The following is a 15,226-nucleotide window of genomic DNA, read 5'->3' as shown; positions in this document are numbered from 1 at the left end:
TGCTCCTGGTGTGGCAGCACCCAGCAGCCTCTCCCTCCTCCTCTGGTCTCACTAAAGTGGGGGTATGCCCCATGGAGTGCACCCCTTGCAGCCCCTTTACTCCTCCTGCCTCAGCCCATCCCTGTTGCCCTCCTCTCCATCCACCCACTGTCTGTTCTCTGGCAGAGCAACCAGGACCTACTCCTCCAAGCTGGGCAGATGTCCCACTCTCTGAGCAGCAAACCAGCCTTTGGTAGAACTGATTGCTGACTGAGCCCACATGTGTGACCCAGACCAGAGCCCCTGCAGCAATCCTGCCTACATTGCATCCTGGTGCAGTGTTTTCCAGCACATCCAGGACTCAGGACCATGTGGATGAGCTGTGATCCTGGTCGACTCTTCTCCATCACTGTGGCCAGCCATGGAGGCCCTCTACTCTGCCCTCGAAGGGGAGATCAGCACCTTTGTGAGGCACGTGCAGCGGTGCCAGGAGGGCTTCGACCTGTGCAGCCTGTACCACGTGCTGCTGCTGGTGCTGCCACGGAGCCCCTCGGGGCAGGTGGAGAGCTGGCAGCACCTGCAGAGGCTTGCCCACTGCCAGCCTGGCTCGGCCAGCCCCGACATGGCCAGCAGTTACGTGGACTGGCTGGCCTCATACCTGCAGCACCTGAGCACGCTGAAGGAGAGGTTCGACACCAGGGTGGTGGTCCCTCTCTGTGAGAACTTATACATGCACGAGGAGCCGACTGCTTGTCCTACCCGGCAGTCTCCACTGGCATCCATCCCCCACCTGGCTGCACAGCTCTTTGCCCACCGGCGTAACTGGGGGCTGCTGCTGCAGGGGGGGACCCTCAGCGAGAGTGTCTTCAGTCCCCAGAGCTTGCATGACCTGTGTGGCTTTGCTGATGTGGGGCCCTTTGTGAAGGTCTTGAGGCTGGTTCCCGATGTCTTTCACCAGAGCTTGGCCACAGCAGATCTTGCCCAGAAGTGGGTCTCTCTTCACCGCAACAGGTACAGCCGCTCCCTGCCACCATCGGCATCACTGTCACCATCACTGCCACTGCAGCCACCAGCATGGGGCAGAGTGGGGCTGGCTCCCGGCACTGTAGAGCCCCCACCACACGGCAGGGCCCCCCAGCAGCCTGACTATCCCCTGGGCTTGCCCAACCCCATGATCCCGCTGCAGCCCTCAGGCACAGGCAGCAGTGCCGTGGTGCTGCAAGCCCAGCTGCAGGAGAGCCAGGAGGAGCTGCTGGCCCTGCTGCACCGCAGGGAGCGAGCGGCCGCCCTGCGCACCCAGGTCCGTCGTGTGTCCCAGCGCATCCGCCTCCTGCGCCTGCAGCAGCGGGGCAAGGGGCCGGGGCTGGCCCGGCCCTGGCAGAGCTCAGGTGTGGGTATGGGGGCTCAGCGTGAGGCTGCCCTGGCCGAGGAGCAGCAGAAGAGCCTGGAGCTAGAGGAGTACCACCACAGCATCCTGGAGACTGACTGGCTGCTGGAGCTGGAGGTCAGGCCCATCCTCATCCGGAGGATTGATGCGGTAAGGGGCATGTGTTCTGCTTGCACTCCCTGGTCTGCATACCAGGGTGGGTGGGGGCACTGCTGCAGTCCGGGGTGCTGCACAGGAAGAGATGGACATCCAGGTGGAGACGTGAATCTTGTAGGTCTGGGTGCAGCTATAATCTCTCCAGTCCAAACTAATGGCCTGCTAGGCAGCCATGGGCATTCAGATGCGAGCAAGGAGAGCTGAGGAGTGGGGAATGGGAGAGGGAGTGTTTCCTAACATGGCAGAACAGCCTGTGGGTCATGGATACTCCCATCCAGCCCAACTGGATGCTCAGGAGATAGGCACCTACACTGCTTCCTCTCCTGCAGGTTCAGCAGCGCTGCCAGGCCCTGGAGAGGGTGCTGCAAAGCCAGGCAATGCCTGCCCCACAGCACGTCCGGCTCAGGAACAGGATGGCCACCACCTGTGTACCTGGGCAGGCTCAGCCCTCTGCCTCAGCAAGCAGCCCCTGGTCAGCAACCTGACCATGGGCAGTGGGACTTCCACCTATTCCCAGCAGCAGCACCCAGGAGAGCACAACTGGAGGACACCCAACCCATCACCATGAGCTGCAGGCAGCCAGCAGTTCACAGGGACCTGGCTCAGTTCTTGCCTGGGAAGAAGGCATGGAAAGAACATGTTTAATGAGATGTTTCTCCTGCGTTCAGCCCACAGCCCTGCCATTTGGCATGTGGCTACAGACTGCACAAGGAGATGGGCACTGAGTGCTGCTGAGCATGCAGGCACGAGCATGCACATGTATATGGATGCAAGCAGGCAGGAGAATGCGGTTCTGGTTAAACATGGGGCTCAGCCTCCTCTTTCCAGCAGCCAGTGTGGAGGCTGAGTCCACAGTAACCAGTCTGCTGGATGACCATGGTGACAGAAAGCCCACCTCCATGCTGGTAGTGGGTAACATGGTGACAGTCCTTGCTCCAGCTGGGGCTTGCTACCTTGCTGGCTGTTGTGGGCAAGGAAGTTTTGTGTTGGGGAATTTCAATCAATTTAATTTATTGCCATTGGCAATAAAACAAAAGTGTAGAGCCAGAGGCACAGTTCCTGTGAAGAGTTTATTGGTGTAGCTGTTTCCACTACAGTCAGAGGAGTCACAATGCACAGAAACAACAGGCGTCCTACACTACACAGGGAGGACAGGACACACACAGCCACAGACACACAGAGACACTCGTCTCTCCGCCCCAGGCCCTGCGGGGGGACCAGGCTGTGGGTAGGACCTGCTGCGGGGGAGGCTTCTTTCTCTGATGGGATATTTCTGCAGCCTCCCGAGGAAGGCATTGGACCCTCCTGGTAATGAAGCACCCACCATCTCTCTCAGGAGCCAGGCTGGATAAGTGGGAATGGGGGCAGCATCTTCTCCCAAATCCAATGGTGAAGCGAGCATCCCAGCCTCTTCTGGAAGACCAGTCCAGCTCTGACCATCAGGAAGAGGCTGGGATGCCTTTCTCTTCTGGCACCACCCTTGGAGTTTCCAGGGGCAGCAAGGGCACCATCAAACAGTTTCTGGGCCAGCTCTGAACAAAGGCTGCCAGCTCGGGCAGACCCCAGGAACAGCTCTGTCAGGTGGAAAGGTGTGATGCACAGCAAGCCCCACCTGAACAAGAGGAAGAACTTTACTGTGAGAGTGACTAGCACTGGAACAGGTTGCCCAGAAAGGTTGTGGAGTCTCCCTCACTGGAGATATTGCAGAACTGTCTGAATACAATCCTGTGCCATGTGCTCTGGGATGACTCTGCTTGGGCAGGGAGGTTGGACCAGATGACCCACTGTGGTCCCTTCCAACCCAACGCATTCTGTGGAGCTGCCCAGAGGTGATGGGGGCTGAGTGCTGGGCACCCTGAATGCTGCTCCTTCCCATCTGGAGGGCACTGCTGGATGTGAAAGGCATCTCAGTATGGCAGCAAAACTGGGGTGGGGGTTTCAGTGACTTCCTTGTAGGCTTGCAGGGAGCCAGACTCAGTGGATCACTGCACAGGGAAAGGGAGGGGATCCAAAGGACTGTTTTGTGCTCCAGCACTACATTTCTTGTATAGCTTCTTAAATACGGTTTCTTCTTGTTCTCAGGGACAGGAACGTGGGGATCAGGGACTGGGATACAGCCCTGTGGTCAGTGTTTACTCCTGCAGCCTCTGTGGAGGTGCAGAATGGCAGAGGACTCCTCTTAGTTCCTGCAAGAGGGCAAGCATTCAAGGCTTCAGGATACCTGCTTGTCTCCAGCCTCCCCTCCCTGTGCAGTTTGCCTTTGGAAATGAGGTTGGGAAAATTGAGAGGAAACAAACAGCCTCTTCCATGTCAAGAAAGAGCTGAAAACAGTCATGTGGGAAGGTGACTGGACAGAAGCCGGTCTGGAGGACTGGGCCAGGGTGCCAGTCCCTCTTTGCCTGTCTGCCAGGCTGCAGCAGCCCCATGGGCCACTTGCTGTGGCAGAGGCCCAGTGTGAGCACTCCTAGAAGGGGGCAGAGGGGAGGAGCAAGGCATCTGCCAGATGAGTAAGGAGATTGCTGGCCTGGGAGAAGAGGCAGCTTCCAGCCCATTCCTGTGAGTGCTCAGTGTCACGTGCTGACCTACCCAAGCTTCATGGTAGTGGAGGGGAATGCAGTGGCACCAGCTGGCATGGTTCCCCTTCACCACCTGGAGATCAGGCACAGGCTGCCTCCAGCAGGGAGGGGACAAACCCCTGACCTATGGGCACTCAGGACCCACACAGCTTTGGGATGTGAGAGGCATCTCTCAGCCCACCAGGTCCAAGAGGAGAGAGACTCACAGCCTCTACTGAGCGAGCGATGGGGCAGCCAGAGCCGGGACAGCATCCTGCAGGGCTATGGAACAGCCATTCATTGGTCCAGGCAAGAGATTGTGTGACTCATGGCAAGTCTCCAGTTAGTCCTTGGGAGGGGTGAGCAGGTGTGAGCTGCCTGTCCCATGAGTGGGGAGGGCAGCTCCCAGCTCACACAGGCATGTGCAGCTCATTGTATTCATCCCGGCCATCCTCGTCGAAATTTGGCTCCGCATCCTCCGAGTCCAACTGGGAAGAGGCAGAGACCAAGCTATGAAGGCCACAGCTGCCCCCAGTGTGGGGTCAAGCCTGGCACAGAGCGATCAGCACACAGCAACCCAGGCAGCCGGGATGTGCTGGGAAAAGCAAAGCTCTTGCTCCTTTCCCTCCCAAAAGGCGCATTCTTTAAACCCTCATGCCCATCCACTCGTCCCCAGCCTGATGCCCTTTCTATTGCCTGGGGCTTTGGTCCAGCACTGCAGCTCTTTCCTCTCCCCCTGCTGGCAGTACTCACTTCTGAGTGCTGCTCCAGGCTCTTCTCCAACAAAATCTCAGGATGTTGACAGCAGCAGAGGAGCTTGCCAGCTCTTGAAGGGCTGCCAGCACCCTGGCACTGTGGTTACACACTGGAGTGCCAACAGCCACAGGCTCTGATGTGCTGCTGGGCTGTTCTTGCTGCTGGTTCAGTGGGGAATTGGTGTGTTTCTTGATGAAATAGCCACAAGATGGAAGGGGAAATCCTTATTCCAGGCCTCTGCCTGGTAGGAACCTGTGTTTCCTTGCCCCAGGCTGCCCACCCATCTCATACTGCACTCCCAGGGCTACAAGATCCAAGGAAGCCATCCACCCACCTACTGCTATTGAGCAAAGAACCTCAAGGCTTTGCTGGCCCATGATCTCCCAGCCTTTCAGGCTGCCAAATCTCCTCAATCTCTTTCCAGTGTTGCAAGCTAGACTGAGGACAGCTGTCTGCTCACCGCTTTGAGCTCCCTGTCGTGGAAGAAGTGGGGCAGCACGAAGCGTCGCAGTGGCACTGTCATGATCAGGACAAAGGGGAAGGCCAGTGATGCCACTGTAGATTTCACCACCCAGAGCAGCACAATGCAGGCCAGTTGAATGCAGGTGAAGAGATTCATTCTCCAGGTCTTCACCTAGTAGGTAATTCCAGTCTAAGAACACATTAACTTTCCACACAGATTAACAAAGACCCAACTGGCAAAACAAAACACTTCTGCACAGCAGAGTACCTGCTGCTGCAGAGTCTACCTGCCTTTACTCTACAGCCAGGTAGAACTCCATAACACATCAGCCTCTGTGCTACCTGGCAGCATATCCAGCTGGCAGTGCAGTGTCCCTCCACACCCTCAAGCAGCACATCACTCCTACAAATCGTCTGTCCATCCATACAATACACTTCTGGGTGCAGCCTACCAGCATTGTGCCACCTCTGTGCGTGCCTTGCACTTACTTCTCGGCACAATCTTGCAGCCAAGCACAGTCACCAAGCTAAGCATCTCTAGCAAAATACCATACTCCCCTCATCTGCTGCTTCTTCCTCTTCTCATCATTACCTGGTTCTATGCAACCTGCCTTTGCTCACCTTGACAACGTAGATGTGGTCAGGGTGGTGCTTGGACGGCATGAAGATCAGGAGCAGGCGCTCGTAGAGCTGGATGCCAGTGAGCGATGTAACCCCCATGTAGAGGAAGATGCCGAAGAGCACAGCCAGCGGGATCTGCCGCAGCATGTTCCCCATCACAATGGACAGACCTGCACAGACGGAGCTCAGGGCACGTGTGTCCCACACCAGCCCCTCCGCAAGGCACCTCAGCCTCCATCCCTCTCCCGCCTCCTCTGTCCTGGGGTGCAAGGGAAAGGAAGCTCAAAACGGGTAGGTGTGGGCAGTCCTGCAGTGAGCACGCAGAGCACGGGCCGGCCCATGGGACAGGAACACTGCCAGGAGATTCAAGTGCTTGGTCCAGACCCCTCCCCTCCCTTGTTCCCCGAGCAGAGGCTCACCGACAAGGGCAGCAATAAGCACTCCGGTCACACGCTGCTCCTTCACCTCCTCGATCCTGGGCTTCTCCCCGGGTGCGATGGCCTTGCTCATGACAGTCAGGGCGTTGACGTGGGTGACGGAGCGCACTGTCGCTGCCGTCAGCCAGGGCAGCCCAAAGAGAGCACAAAGCCCCCCCATTGTGCCAATGAGCAGAAGGTCCAGGTGGAAGCCAGAGCCTTTCAGCAACTTCCTCTCCTTCTTGCTAACAATCAGCCTGAAAGAAAATAGAGCCTGGGTCAGTGCAAGGCCCAGGTCAGTGCCCCAGGACAGCACTGAGCTGGGGACAACATTCACTCTCTGAAGACAGCACACATGGGGATAACAAGAAGATGGCTGAGGAGGGGGATGGTGGCTGTCAGCCTCAGGTTAGAAGTTTCCTCCTGTGCTTGGCTGAGGCAGGTTTCCACCATACCATATGCCAAGAAAGGAGCCAAAAGATGATGAAAGAAGTCAAGGTACAGTCTGAAACAGCCAGAATCCTGCTCTTGCTGTTCCTTTGGGATGTCTGTTGCATCTCCATGTGAACCTGCAGCCATCCTGGCCTTGCCTGCCTAGGGGTTAGCGATGGTTGAGGTTGAAGGGGGAGGTACTCACGTAGTGATCTGTGTTTCCATGAAGATAAGAATGAAGACCAGGAGGGCAGGGATGGCAGAGGCAAACATCATCCACAGCGGAAAGGTCCCACTACTGCCCATGGGGTGGATGAACCAGCCACGCTTGTGAGGGGATGTGACCGACAGGCCAGAGGGGACATTCAGCTTCTGTTGGTGTAGTTGCAAAACCCAGCAGTTACTCATTAATACAAACATGCCCACAGCCTCACACAGCTTTGATCCTCCTGGTCTCCCTGGTCTGAATGCCTCAGATGATGGGATAAGCCATCCTGAACTGAGAAGGACTTTCTCATGGATAATCCCCTTCCATGCAAAAAATCCCATGTTCCCTAACATGGGTATGTGTCATTTCCTTTCAGCTACTTAAATTCCCTTTGTTTTTTTCCAAGAGACCAAGGAAATATCTTCCCTCAGGAATCTCACCCCCATGTCAGTCCTTACAGACCATGGTTAAAATGCTCCTTGACCTCTGCTTGGACAAATTAAGTGTTCTGAACTGCCTACCATTTTCTGAGGTGGCTTTCCAGAGTTTCCAAGGCTTTTCTGAGACATTTTACAGCATTGTTTTTGTAGTGTGAACCCCAGAAGTGGCCACATTCTCTGGAAATGACCTCAGCCTGACCATGTTCAGAGGGAATATGATGTTTGTGCTCCCATCAGACCACACAGACTCCTAGCTGTACATCATCCCGACCTTGCGTTCATCAGCATTTGAACCCTTGGCTCTGTGCTGCTCTACAGCAATTTCTGCTATCTGCACTGCAGGCAGAGTTTATGATTTGCATTTATGTTAATCAGCGTAAGTATGAATAATATTTCTGGAATGTTTGTCCTTGAGTTAAGCTGTGTAACTAAGTACCATTTTCTCAGAAAGCTTTGTACATATGCTGAGTTAATAATAAAATGATAATGCTTTTGATATTAACAGTAGAAGTGTAGAAGGGTATGAAAAGAATGTAACAAAGTGCATGATTTCACTAACGTCTGTTAGACTGAAATTTTTCATTGAAATTCAAATGAATAAAAATAAATTTGGATTCCACCAAGCCTTGAGCTGTTTTGATAAAAAGCTTGCATGATGAACAGGAAATACTTTTCATGCTCTTCCCATTCTTAGCAAAAAAAATACCAAAACAAAAATATATAACTATGTATCTATTGAAAAAATGAAACCTGTAAGACAGGTTTGCTCGATAACATTAAGTTAACAAACTTAAGTTTGTGCATAAACTGGGGAAAAAAATTATGTTTGAGATAAAGTGATCAAAATACTAGTATCCTACAGTCAAGGAGAGAGTAGGTATGTTGAGTACTAAACTATGACAAATACCCCATTGAAACCATCCTACGTGCCTCCTTCTTCAGTGTGCATAAACAGTTCATGTCTTGTTGACTGACTGCAAGTGTTTAGAGCTACAAACAAGGAATGGACTGGCGCTGAATCTCCCTGAAGCCCCTAAACCCTCCCTTACAAACAGCTGGAAGACCATAGGGATACCAGAGCACTCCAGTAGTCCCTGTAGCTCTGGCCTCAACCTCAGCAAGACCCTTGGAGCCTCCCTTCAGCGTGGGAGTGAGGATGAGGGGAATGTTTCTGTTTGCTTTGTGCCATTATGACTAAAGAGGCAGGAAATACAAATTCCCCATTGCACAAGAACGAGCCAGTGCCACAGGGATCACTGCTGGGCTGCAGAAGGGGCTCTGAGGGCAATGCTGGCACTACCTGTGTGTAGGTGTCAGTGATGGTGTAATCCACCAGCACCATAACCAGGATGGAGATGGGGATCCCGAAGTCTCCGATGATCCGCCGTGCCTGCAGAACACAGACCTGTCATTGGCAAAGGGAAAAGGCCAGCTCCATGCACCTGCTATAGGGTGCCTATGGCAAAGAGAAGCCCCAAACGGAGTCAAGCACCACTCCAAACTGGAGCACTGCTGATGGGCAGGGCCAGGAAACCCAGCCTTGACCCATGGGGCTGTGCATCCCACTGCCCACCTAACATGCTTTTAAATGACTGGCCAATTGCTCCTCCTGGCCTATTTAGACAGTGCTCCAGGTATTACACAGATGCCCTGCATGTAGAGAAATGCCCAAAGAGAACAAGTTGTAAGCCCTTCCTCCTATATTCTAGTTTAACAGACTTGTATCCAGTCCAAGGAGCTTTCCCAAGGTCCAGAGGACTTTCCAGCAAGCCTCACTGGAGCAGGACAGTGCAGATACCATCATCAACAGTCAGCTCTTGTCTGCACCCTAAGGTGGGCTACCATCTCTCCTGCAAGCTATTTAAGGGATTTGTTGATTTTCTTTGAGGGACATCCAAGTGTTCTGGAGAATAAAGGTCTGTAGCCAGAAGCATTATTTGTTTGGCACGTCCCTTGTCCTTAAATGTGAATCCCACAAACTTCTCACCTTTCCTCCTAGGAAGCGGCTGTTCTTGAACTTGCGCATAAAGAAGGCAATGAAGAAAGTGCCTAGCATGAGGATGAGGGAGAGCAGAGCAGTGTTGGGCTGCATCCTGGTTCCCAGTGACATTGCATCTGTAGAGAGCATGCTGGCATTCAGGCTGCTCTGCACGTCTGGTGGGTAGAACTTCAGCAAAGGATGTTCTGCAAACACCTGAGCAGGTGAGAGAAGCAGCAGGCAAGTTACCACAAGGAGGGGCAGGGGGCACTGTCACTACTGGGGGCAGGGGGAAGCGGAGGTGTCCTGCTCTGTGGAGAGGTGAGGGCAGTAGATGGTGGGCACGGACAATCCCAGCATCCGTCACCTCGCCTCACAACCTACCCAGCTGGAGAGGGTTGGGGAGAGAAAAGTGGCCCCTCTTTAATGTCTCCTGCAGGAAGAGAAGGGGAGAGAGACATTAGGGCTCTTCCTGCCACCCTCTGTGGTGGCACAGGAGCCAGCTGGGCTGAGGCATGAGACCAGCAAAGAACTGCTCTACAGAATGTCTAGGAAAGCTGTGGCTGAGCTGGCCCTGTTCCCTTGCCTCCTGTGTGCTAAAACAGCAGGTTCCTGAGGGATTAAGAGATGCAGCAGCCCATTTCCCTGGGGAAGGTTCACCTTGTACAGTTTGTAGAAGGTCTCATAGATAAAGATGAGGGAGATGAGGAAAGCAAAGATCTCCTGGGTGAAGGGCGAGATGTAGCGCACCAAGAAGCTTCCTTCAGCTGCCACAATAATGAAGATGAAGACGATGAGCCACAAACCAATCCACACTCTGCCTGTCAGATACTCAATGCCTTGAGTCTGGCAGAACTGAAATGGAAAGGGGAAGGAGTTACTCATGGCTCCTCAGGCTGCCTCCTGCATCCACTCTCCATTAAGATCAAAGACTGTTCTGGAAAAAAGCATCTTCATCTGCTCAGGCACCCAGCACAGTATCAGTGAATTCATGGCTAGAATCACAGGTAAATTTGCAGACTTTGCATTAACACCTGACAGCTCACACCAAGCAGGTCTTCACTGCTCCAGTCTTTGTACCAGTATCTCCTTCATGCTCTCCTGAAGCCAGCCCATGCATAACACTGCCCATACCACCCATATGGAGGTGCCATTGCTCAAACATGGCTCTCCATTGCTCCATGCGCTCAACAGCACAAGCCTGTTCCCTACAAAGGAGAGCCCAAGCACCCTGCTATGTCCCACTGCATAAAGGCCACAATCTCAGACAGCACCCTGTGTACAGGCAGTTGTACGTGTGTGGAGAAAAGCCCCCAGGCTGTCACCACCGAGGAGACCATCTCCACTGCCTTTGCTCATCCACACACACCAACTATTTCCAGTACAGATCACACCCCTCCCTTTGCAGCCTTCCTCAGTAGCACCACAGGCAGAGGTACACCTCTGTACACAGTGACTGGGCAATGCAAAAGCAGTCAGGGATAAGTGCAGTCACAGGAGAGCAGAGAAATTCCCACTCTGCAATGGCATCACTGGCTCTGAACTCTTGACAAGGTGAAAATCTAGCTGTAGAACAAAACATGCTTTTTTAAAGACACAGACCTGCTGGGAGTCAGAGAAAAGGAAAAGAATTAGATCCACTGCTTGAAGGTACAGTGATATGGGGATGCTTTCAAGAGCAAAGAGGTCATGCTACTTGAGAAAGAAACATATCCACCCTGGCTGGCCCGGATACCTCTACACACACCCTTGGGCTCATCCTTAGAGGTGGGAGTAATGTATGTGGCACATCCCAAATGGGTGGTACACTCAGTGTTATTCCCATGAAAGGAAACCTGGACATAAGTAAAAGTGGTGAAATGGTCTTCAAAGGAAGCCCCAATAAGAAGAAAGTTTTAGGATGCAGCTACAAGTGCTCATTATGTCAATGAGCTGCAGCACAGGGCCGGGGGACAGTGCTCTCCTCACAGTCAGCAGGTAGAGGAGTGCTGTTATCAGTGTCAGACCTCAAAGGATAATGGATACAGCAACAGGAGGTGGAAGTCCCTTTAGCCAGACCTGAAAAGGGTCAGCAGAGCCAGGGGCAGTCCTGGCTGAGCTGCGAGCAGCCTGGAAGAGTTCACACTAACAAACACCTTTTGTAGAGCTGAGAAATGCCAACCGCCCTCTCCAGAGCAAGGATAGAGTGAGCAGGTGCCAAGCAGAGACACTGCCTCGCATGTACCTTGTAAAAAGCTTCTTCAAACACCAGCAGAGGCCCTGAGAAGCCAATGACCAGGAGTGGCTGGGCTCCAAGCAGGGAGAAGAGGATCCCTAAAACTGAGGTGGAGATTATCAGCTCGGAGACCCCCATGAGACCCTCAGTTTTCTCTCCTGGGAAAGAGAACAATGAATGAGTGTTATAGCCTGGTCATAGGCACCATCACCACAGACAGGCAGGCTGCACAGCTCCAGACAGAGGAGGCAGGTCCCCATCCCATCAGTCAGAGGTGCCCTGTGTTAGGCAGGGAGCACGGAGGGAGCACGGGAGGAGCCCAGGCAGCCGAGGCTGGAGAGGCCAAATGGCAGGGAGGGAACAAGGCAGCAGCCGAGGCACAGCACTACCACTCTCCCTGAGCAAACAGAACCAAAGCCCACCCCAGAACAGCATCACACAGACACAGCCAGTGTCCCAGAGTGCAAAGAGCAGACCAGAAAGCAGGCCCATTACCTAGGAGTCCCCCGAAGGTGATGGCAGGAGAGAGAGCAGCAAAGTAGATGAAGAGAACGGCTGCGAGACACTGGCTGTGCAAGGCGTCTCTGATGTCACTGAGGTATTTGGGGTACCTGCGCTTTATGTCCCGAACCAGACCTCCAAAAAATATCCCGGTTCGCTTCAAAGGGTCGTCCTCAGCTTCCTCCTCTTCTTCCTCAGCTTTCACTTCACACATTTCTGGAGGTGTATGGAGGGCAGGGCTTCAGCACAGAACACAGCTGGGCCCTTGGGCTGTCCCTCTCCCCAGTACCTCATAGAGAGCTTCCTCCAGCAGCACTAGCCTGGTGGGCCCCCTGTGAGAGCACATCCCACTGCCTCCTGCTGTATCCAGCTGCCAGAGCTGCCCACAGCCACTATCCTACTCCCCTTGCCCCACTCCCCTTGCCCCACTCCACTGCAGAAACCAGGCCCTGTTCTCCCCTCTACCAGGCTCTGGCAGGGGAGGGCCCATTGGGGCACACAGGGCACTAGGCACAAACTTGCCCAAATGTGAATGGAGAGACCTTTGGCTTCCTGAGCAGTCCCCTCCTTCATGGACTTCTGCTCCCTTTCCTTCCTCTTCTTCAGCAGCAACTTCTGGAAGGTGGCAATGGATTTGAGCAAGTCTTTCCCCTCCACCTCTGATGGGGGGATGACAATGCTGCAGTCCAAGAACTCGTTGATTGCATTGAGGAGGTCTTGACGATCATCTGCCATGTATGCAGCCTCGTGGAAGTGCTGGAAGGGGCAGGGAAAAAGAGAGAGGGAGAAGGCTCAGACCAAGACTAGACCCCGCTACCTACAGCCTGGAAAGACAATGCTTGCCGTGACCTTTAGAGCAACATTCTGCTCCTCCATCCACTACTCGTCTCACTACTGCCACTCTGTGACCCACACTCCTGAATCCCGCCTCCTGTTTTGAGGGAGAAGCTGGTAGAGCCCCAAAGCACCATAGTTATAAAGCACAAGAACCATGACCTGAGCAGGTAGCCTAAGAGACTCTTGGGAATCTCCACATGCGAGAGAGAAAATAGGCATCTACAGCATGAGGGAAGCCATGCAAAGGAAACTAGGCAGAAAAGGGGAGGTATTTCTGACAGCAAGAGCAGGTAGCAAGGAAGGATTCTAAGGAGACCAGGAGGGGACAGCACTACTGCAGATAGGCAGGGGGGGTGCTGGCAAACAGGTGGAAGTGCTGCACTGCTTCTGGAACACGCTTCCAGAGAAAAGGCTAGAGGATGATGAACGAGTGAAGAGCCAGTAAGGCAGGTAGGGGACAGCTAAGGTCCCTGCAGCACACAGACTCCCTGGAGCCACAGCTTCAATGTAAATGATACGGTGCTCTCTCCATGGCGCCAGGACTGTGTAACCTTGCTATGGCCGGCCCCAGCTGCAGCAGCTGGCTCTGCTCTTCCAGGAAGAGGAGCAGAGACTCAAATGAGTGAGGTCAGCCCACAAACACAGCACTGAAGCTGGAATGGCACCTCACCTCTTCGGACTAAAAACACATTCTCAGCTGAGCCCTGCGCAGCTCCAGGGAAGGGATCTTTCAGTTTGTTACCTCTAATACATTTTTTGTGATTAGGCCTTTTAGTCTCCAGTTCAGTGAAAGCTGTGCAATAGTGGCAGCACAGGAAGGTTTGTTACTTGCTTGTAGTTACATAGCACCAGCAGGAAGGACCTGTGAACCTCTGTGCTGGACGCATGCAGCCGACGCTCAGATTGTCTTTCCTTTGTATTTAATTGCTTACCAAGATAATGAATTTCACTGCCATCTAGACAGATGGGGACTTCAAGCAATGCACATGCTTGGCAGAAAAACCTTCCTGCATCCTCATCTCTCCTGTATGGATGTGCTCCTCTGCATGGATGCCCCAGCCATGGGACTCAGCTAGAAAGCTTCATCCAAACACTGGAAAACAGTCCCCAGGCATTACTGGGTTTTTATGTCAGTGTGCCAGGTGCCATGGTCACAGGCATCACTCAGCCTCCCCACTTCTATGTTTGTTAAAGGTCAACTGAATATCACTCCTCTAACCTTGGGTCGTCCTTTGCTCCTCCTGCTTTTACACATGGCCCCTTTCTTCACCCAGCCTAGCACACTCTGTCCCAGCCAAGTAAGTGTCTGCCCTACTCTCTCCTCTGCACTGGAGTGTTCTACCTTGGTCGAGCCAGATTGATCTTAAAAATCCCAGGTGCTCACACCTGCCTACCCCACCTGAGCCTTTGCACAGCTCTCATCTCAGGACTGTCTTCTAAGGAGCCAGCAAAGCTCCCTCGCCTATGTCAGCATCACTGCCCATCAGCTCCTCACCTTGTCGGACATGAGGGTGGAGATTGAGCGGCCAATTTCGTGGTAGTCCATGTTGGCCTGGCTAGGTCCCAGCAGCACAAAGATGAATCTGACAGGAATTGGGACCTCCAAGACAGATTCCAGGAAGACAGCCTCATTTAGTCGGACGAAGGCCATGGTTGGCTGCTCCAGAAACTGCACACAACCTACCAGGGGGCAACGTTAGGAGCAGAGTTAATCATTGGGCTGAGCTGTACTGGGTTGCCTTTAACAACAGAGACGGGGGTTTTGGAGGTTCCCACAAGCTCTGCACTTATGTACTTTCTCCAGACCATGGACACAGCACTGACCTTCATGCTGAGGACTGCTCCAAGTCCTTTACTGATCATTCATAAGCAGTGCTACTTTCTTTAGCCTCTCAGCTAGCCCATTCTTAATCCCTTACAGATTACTCTATCTTACACTACAAGGCACTAAGTTTAAATTGGAAGGTTGTTTCCCACTTACAGAAGGAAGCCACTTATATGTTACTTTTATCAAACAAACTTCTAATCTCATCAAAGAATGAAATCAGGTTTGCTTGACATGACCTATTTCCCATAAACCTTACTGCTTGGCAATAATTACATTCATATTCTCCAGCTCTTTATTAATTGAATCCCATATTAGCTCTGCCACTATGTTGGCCAAGAAGGATGTCAGGTTAAACAACCTATAGGTACTGGCTCACTGTTCTTCCCTCCTTGAGCATTGATGCTATGAACTTTTTCTGTTACCTTGTACATTCCCTATATTCTTAAACTTTTTAT

At 53.1% G+C, this 15,226-nt stretch overlaps 1 protein-coding gene across 2 annotated transcripts in view; it reads right to left on the bottom strand.

Moving 5' to 3' along the window:
• Positions 1 to 2,573: 2,573 nt before the first annotated feature.
• SLC4A3 (solute carrier family 4 member 3) overlaps positions 2,574 to 15,226 on the bottom strand; it is a 29,047-nt gene continuing 16,394 nt past the window's right edge. For both annotated transcript variants that reach the window (XM_042040822.1, XM_042040823.1), the window contains 12 exons: positions 14,439 to 14,623; positions 12,649 to 12,862; positions 12,101 to 12,322; positions 11,615 to 11,763; positions 10,051 to 10,245; positions 9,400 to 9,606; positions 8,713 to 8,802; positions 6,970 to 7,136; positions 6,336 to 6,589; positions 5,917 to 6,086; positions 5,294 to 5,467; positions 2,574 to 4,565 (listed from right to left, as the gene is read on the bottom strand). In XM_042040822.1, coding sequence (XP_041896756.1) covers positions 4,488 to 4,565; positions 5,294 to 5,467; positions 5,917 to 6,086; positions 6,336 to 6,589; positions 6,970 to 7,136; positions 8,713 to 8,802; positions 9,400 to 9,606; positions 10,051 to 10,245; positions 11,615 to 11,763; positions 12,101 to 12,322; positions 12,649 to 12,862; positions 14,439 to 14,623 — 2,105 coding nt within the window. In that variant the 3' untranslated portion in view covers positions 2,574 to 4,487. The remainder of the gene's footprint in view (positions 4,566 to 5,293; positions 5,468 to 5,916; positions 6,087 to 6,335; positions 6,590 to 6,969; positions 7,137 to 8,712; positions 8,803 to 9,399; positions 9,607 to 10,050; positions 10,246 to 11,614; positions 11,764 to 12,100; positions 12,323 to 12,648; positions 12,863 to 14,438; positions 14,624 to 15,226) is intronic.

The sequence above is a fragment of the Corvus kubaryi genome, unplaced genomic scaffold (assembly GCF_017639235.1).
Source record: "Corvus kubaryi isolate FWS band 111438036 unplaced genomic scaffold, C.kubaryi_AGA036_p1.0 37396, whole genome shotgun sequence".
In the NCBI taxonomy this organism is placed as follows: Eukaryota; Metazoa; Chordata; class Aves; order Passeriformes; family Corvidae; genus Corvus; species Corvus kubaryi.
This window is presented reverse-complemented; position numbering and strand designations above follow the sequence as displayed.